We start from the raw sequence: 5,313 nt of genomic DNA, 5'->3' as shown, positions 1-5,313 counted from the left end.
CATTATTTTCCTTAATTTTACCATGCTCTCTATTCTTATGATAAATAGCATTAAAATGATATAAGTTAGAACTAGCATGCTTTTTACCATAATATAAAGGGGTAGGCTCAATAAAAGTTACCTTCCTTTTTACTTTAGAGGCTCCCCCTTGACTTGAGCTTCCTCCTTGAGCCTTGACCATCTTCTTCCCCTTAGGGCATTGACTCCGGTAATGCCCCTTTTGATTGCAAGAGAAGCACACAATGTGCTCCTTGCTCTTCTTTGTTCCGGGGATGGTCTCCTTTGGCTTCTCCTTGCCCTTAGGTGTCACTTGGCCCTTCTTCTTGGCCAATTTAGGGCACTTGCTTTTGTAGTGCCCATGTTCCCTACATTCAAAACATATAATATGATTCTTATTATTAATTGAACTATTTATACCTTCTTGTGTAGGGGTGGCACTTGCTCCTCCATTTGATATGAATGTAGAGGCTTCCTCTTGATCCGAAATCGATTTCCCTCCAATTGATTTATCTTGACTTGTGGAGGTGGAAGCTTCTTCATCCTCTTCTTCTCTTGACCCGGATGTGGAGGATTCTCCTTCTTCTTGATCCGGTGTCACCAAGAGTTGCTCCCCCTCAATCCTAGAGGTGGAGGCTTCACCTTCTTCTTCATCCTCTTGTACATGAAACAAGGAATATGCTCCTTCCTTGCTCTTTTGATTACACTCCTTGAGAATGAAGCTTCTTGGATTTCCTCTTCTTCGGAAGTTGAGCATCTCTCAACTTCGGAGTCCTCCTCTTGATCTTGCTCCAATGAGTCACCCTCTTTGGATTCTTCTTGGTTAGGTACAGTGGAGGGGATCTCATGAGCCTTTTCCAATTTGCTCCATAGCTCTTTGGCATCTTCAACTTCTCCAATTTTCTCCAAGATGTTGCTCGGCAATAGATTGACCAAAAGCTTGGTCACTTTGTCATTGGCCTCACATCTTTGGATTTGTTCTTAGCTCCATTTGCTCCTTTTGAGAACTTTGCCCTTTGAATTCCTTGGAGCCTTAAAACCTTCCATTAGAGCAAACCATTGCTCTATCTCCATCATCAAGAAATTTTCAATTCTTGATCTTCAAGAATCGAAGCTTGTGGATGTGTATGGTGGAGCCACCCTTGTATCAAATCCAAGTCCATCTTGGAATTGCATCTTGAAGTTGAGCTTCTTGAATTCTTTGACTTTGATGAATTTGCTCCAACTTCTTCACCCTCTAGCTTTGCTTGTTATGTTTGCCCCTTCCGGCGGTGATTCTGGTGAAGAGCAACATTGCTCTGATACCACTTGTTGGAACCGAAAAGTAGCTAGAGGGGGGGTGAATAGCTTCGCGTGTGCTCGTCGTGCTTCGTTGCTTGTTTCTTCAAAGTGATGCGCAGCGGAATACAAAGAAACAAACTACAACAATGCTAACAATAGGATTTTACTTGGTATCCACCTCACAAGAGGTGACTAATCCAAGGATCCACGCACACACACACACCTCCACTAATAAACACTCCTTTTCGGTAACTACCGAAGGCAGAGAAGCCCTACAAGACTCTCAATACAAGTAGAAGAAAGGGTAGTAAAGAATAAGCGAAAGCTTACAAGAGATGCAGTAAAAACCCTAGCTTCTTCTTCTTCTCGTTGCAACTCGCCTCTTGACTTGGATGAACCTCCAAGAACCTTCAAGAACTGGCGGTGAGGAGCTTAGAGAGTGCTGGGGAGGAGCTGTGATGAATCTGGAATGAATCGGTGAAGTTATGCTGAAGGAATCGCACGCCAACAGCTATAAATGACGCCAACGGTCGAATCCCAATCGATTGGATTGCACCCAATCGATTGGGGAGGCTTTGGATCGATCCACGGATCGATCCAGAGCGCCTCTGTGCTCTGAAAAAATGTCTGGATCGATCCACGGATCAATCCAGTGCTTATCGCGCGAAGCAGCAGCGTCCCAATCGATCCACTGATCGATTGAGACCTCTGGATCGATCCACTGATCGATCCAGAAGCTTTCTGTTCGCTGGGAAAAGCCTGGATCGATCCACTGATCGATCCGGAGGCCTGGATCTATCCACTGATCGATCCAGAAGCTTTCTGTTCGCTGGGAAAAGCCTGGATCGATCCACTGATTGATTCAGCTCTTGGTTTTTACCCAAAACCAAGTCCCAAGCCTCTCAAACCAACATCCGGTCAACCATGACTTGTTGGTACATAAAACCTAGCATCCGATCACCCTTGACCAGCTAGGACTCTCTCACCAAGTGTCCGGTCAATCTCTTTAACCCACTTGGACTTTTTTCTTTTTGCCAAGTATCCGGTCAATCCCTTTGACCTACTTGGTCTTTTCTTCCTTGTGCCAAGTATCCGATCAATCCCTTTGACCTACTTGGACTTTTCACCAAATGTCTGGTCAACCTTGACCCATCTGGATTTCCCTTGCCTGGCTTCACTCACCAGGACTTTCATACTGCCTAGCTTCACTCACTAAGACTTTCTCTTCTGCAATCAACCTTTCATTGTCAAACATCGAAATTCAAACCAAGACTCAAGCTTGGTCAACCAGGTCAACCTTGACCTAAGGGATATTGCACCAATAATCTCCCCCTTTTTGATGTTTGACAATATAACAATAACACTTACAATACCACATGTAAGTTAGGCTAATCTCATAGCCTCCTTCTTCATGCCACTAGGTAATGAACACATAAGTTAAGCTCTTCATTCTCCCCCTAAGAGGGCAAACTCCCTCTAGGTAATGAAAGCATAACTTACCCCCTTTCATAAGTCCTTTCAGTACTAAAATAATACTGATATTGAAAAATTTAGGGGGAGTTTGGTTTGTGTTTTCCACGCTATTTTTTGTTTTCATTTTCTGAGAAAATGGAAAACGCGTTTGGTTTGCGTTTTCCACATTCATTTTTAAGAAAATGAGAGAGCGTTTTCTAAGAAAACGAAAAACGTGGAAAAGTCATTTTTTGAAAAACGAAAAACGCATGTTTTTCAAAAAATGAAAATGGGACAAACAAAACGCACCCTTAGTATGTTATAATATCATATTAAAATTTTTAATATACCAATAATATACCGATTATTTTGATAAGTATATATAATATATCAAATTTTTAATTATTTTTTTCACCGGTTGTAATTTGTTTTCTTATATTAAAATTTTAATCTCGACATAGTATATATTTGTATGAAATACCAAAAAATTTAATATGTTATAATATCATATTAAAAATTTTAGTATACAAACAATATCGATATGATACCGTTTATCTATTTATTTATTTATTTATTTTGCTATATGTATATATGATATATTAAATTTTTAATTATTTTATTTTTCAACCTTACCGTCAATTGCTTGTAAATCTGGTCGGACCTTCGTGTATTAGAAAAAAACTAAATATTAGAAGAATATTTTTTTCAAAAAAAAACACAGAAACTGAGGAAACAACTTAGCGGCTATTATTGGGCCTAGATGCCTCTTTATGTGTAGAAAAAGCCCAGTAGGGCATCCATAAAGGCACTCCATTGTTGTTTCATCGCAAACGCTTCTCATGGCGAAAAAAGACAGACGACGCAAAGATTCTCCCGCCACCACCGCCGACGTCGACTTCAAATCCCTAATCCGATCCCACTCAGTCTTCTTCGATCATCTCGTTGAGCTCATCCCTGCCCGCTACTACCTCCCCCTCAACGAGGACAGACCCTGGTTCTATGGCCTATCCAAGATCCAGAAGGCCGCCGTCAAGGCAGAGTCTAGGGAAAACATTAAGAAGTCTCGCCGCGCTCGTTTCGACCCCGCCAAGTCGTCCACCACCACCCTCGATCACCTGAAGAGGAACATAGAAGCGGCGAACGCAGCGGCAGACACTAGCGAGGATGAGGACGATGAAGAAAGTGGCGAGAGCGAAATCGAGGTCGATAACTCCCGGCCGGTGACCCCCGAGGCCCCTTCCCTTACGTACGAGGAGCTCCGGCAGCGGCTTCACAAGCGGATCGACGATCTCCGGTCTGGTCGCAACACCCGGCCGCAGCTTCTGATCAAGCCGAGGCCGGATAAGGCAGACAAGAAGAGGAAAAATAAAAAGAAGGGCGAGGAGGAAAAAGCTTCTACTTCTCTAGGAAAGGAGGAGGCGACCGAGCCTCACCAAGAGAAGAAGAAAAGGAAGATGGCAAACCGCGATGGAGGCGTTGGTGCTCCTGATATCTCATTTGGGAAGGTCAATTTGAGCGGGGAGGATGATATTAGGAGCAAAAAGAGGAAGCTTTCTAAGAAGCATCAGCTGGAGAAGGCGAAGAAGTTGGAGGAAGCTAAAAATGATCCTGAGAAGGGAGCAATGATCTCTAAAAAGCATTCTTGGAAGTCAGCCGTGAGCAGAGCTGCAGGTATGAAGGTACATGATGACCCAAAACTGCTGAAAGAGAGCATAAAGAAGGGCAAGAAGAGGCAGCAGAAGCATGCAGAGAAGTGGAAGGAGAGGATCAAGATCACGGAAAAATCTATGGCAGAGAAGCAGAAGACAAGGACAACAAATATCAAAGGGAGGATCCACCAGAAAAAGATGAGGCGTATCGAGAAGAGGGAGAAGAAACTGATGCGCCCAGGCTTTGAGGGACGGAAGGAAGGATATATCAATGAATGAGCCCTTAGGTAATGAAACTTTTACACGAATTAGAGTTTTAAGAGGAGGTAATGGAGGACTACTCTTTGGCCCTTCTTGTATTGTCTAGCTTATAAACATCTTGCAATCTTGCTTTTCTATTAGTTGATGTCCAATATTTATGCAAACTTGGAGTGATTATCATTTGACTACATGGATTTGTAATTTTCTTTGGCTAATAATGGGCTAATGATACATCTTTGACTGTTCACAGAGTTATTGTTCTTCTTTAAATGCATGAAAGTTTCCTAAATTCTGCTGTAGGTTCACAGTTCTATAGTCCTTTAGTTCATAGGAAAACCATGTTTAGAATCTAAAGATTAATGTGACTGTTATAAGAAGTAAACTGCTTTTCATAAAAATAGCTTCTTTGTTCTAAAAAGATTATCATTCCAGATGATTGTATTGAATTGAATCATAGGTTGGTCAGTTTACCATTAGCTGTAACTGTTATAAGAAGTAATGTGCTTCTTTTCAGAAAAAATAACTTCTTTGTTCTAAAACGATTATCATTCTAGATGATTGTATAGAGTTGGATCATTGGCTGGTCAGTTTACCATTGGAGCTCTATTCCTTCTCTATTAGCTTGGCATTCTTTTTTTAAATAGAAATGATACTGAACTGATAATCTTGTCAG

The 5,313-nt window shown here is 41.7% G+C and overlaps 1 protein-coding gene across 1 annotated transcript; it reads left to right on the top strand.

Annotated features, from left to right (window-relative positions):
• The first annotated feature begins 3,540 nt into the window (after positions 1–3,540).
• On the top strand, positions 3,541–4,887 carry LOC121974840 (surfeit locus protein 6-like). Its single transcript, XM_042526099.1, has one exon. It carries the CDS (start codon positions 3,570–3,572, stop codon positions 4,656–4,658), a length of 1,089 nt encoding a protein of 362 aa, XP_042382033.1. The 5' UTR covers positions 3,541–3,569; the 3' UTR covers positions 4,659–4,887.
• The last annotated feature ends 426 nt before the right edge of the window (positions 4,888–5,313 follow it).

The sequence above is a fragment of the Zingiber officinale genome, chromosome 4B (genome assembly GCF_018446385.1).
Source record: "Zingiber officinale cultivar Zhangliang chromosome 4B, Zo_v1.1, whole genome shotgun sequence".
Taxonomy (NCBI): domain Eukaryota; kingdom Viridiplantae; phylum Streptophyta; class Magnoliopsida; order Zingiberales; family Zingiberaceae; genus Zingiber; species Zingiber officinale.
This window is presented reverse-complemented; position numbering and strand designations above follow the sequence as displayed.

Excerpts from the sequence above, each read along its gene's own strand:
- LOC121974840 (XM_042526099.1), top strand. The coding sequence starts at position 3,570 with ATGGCGAAAAAAGACAGACGACGCAAAGATTCTCCCGCCACCACCGCC.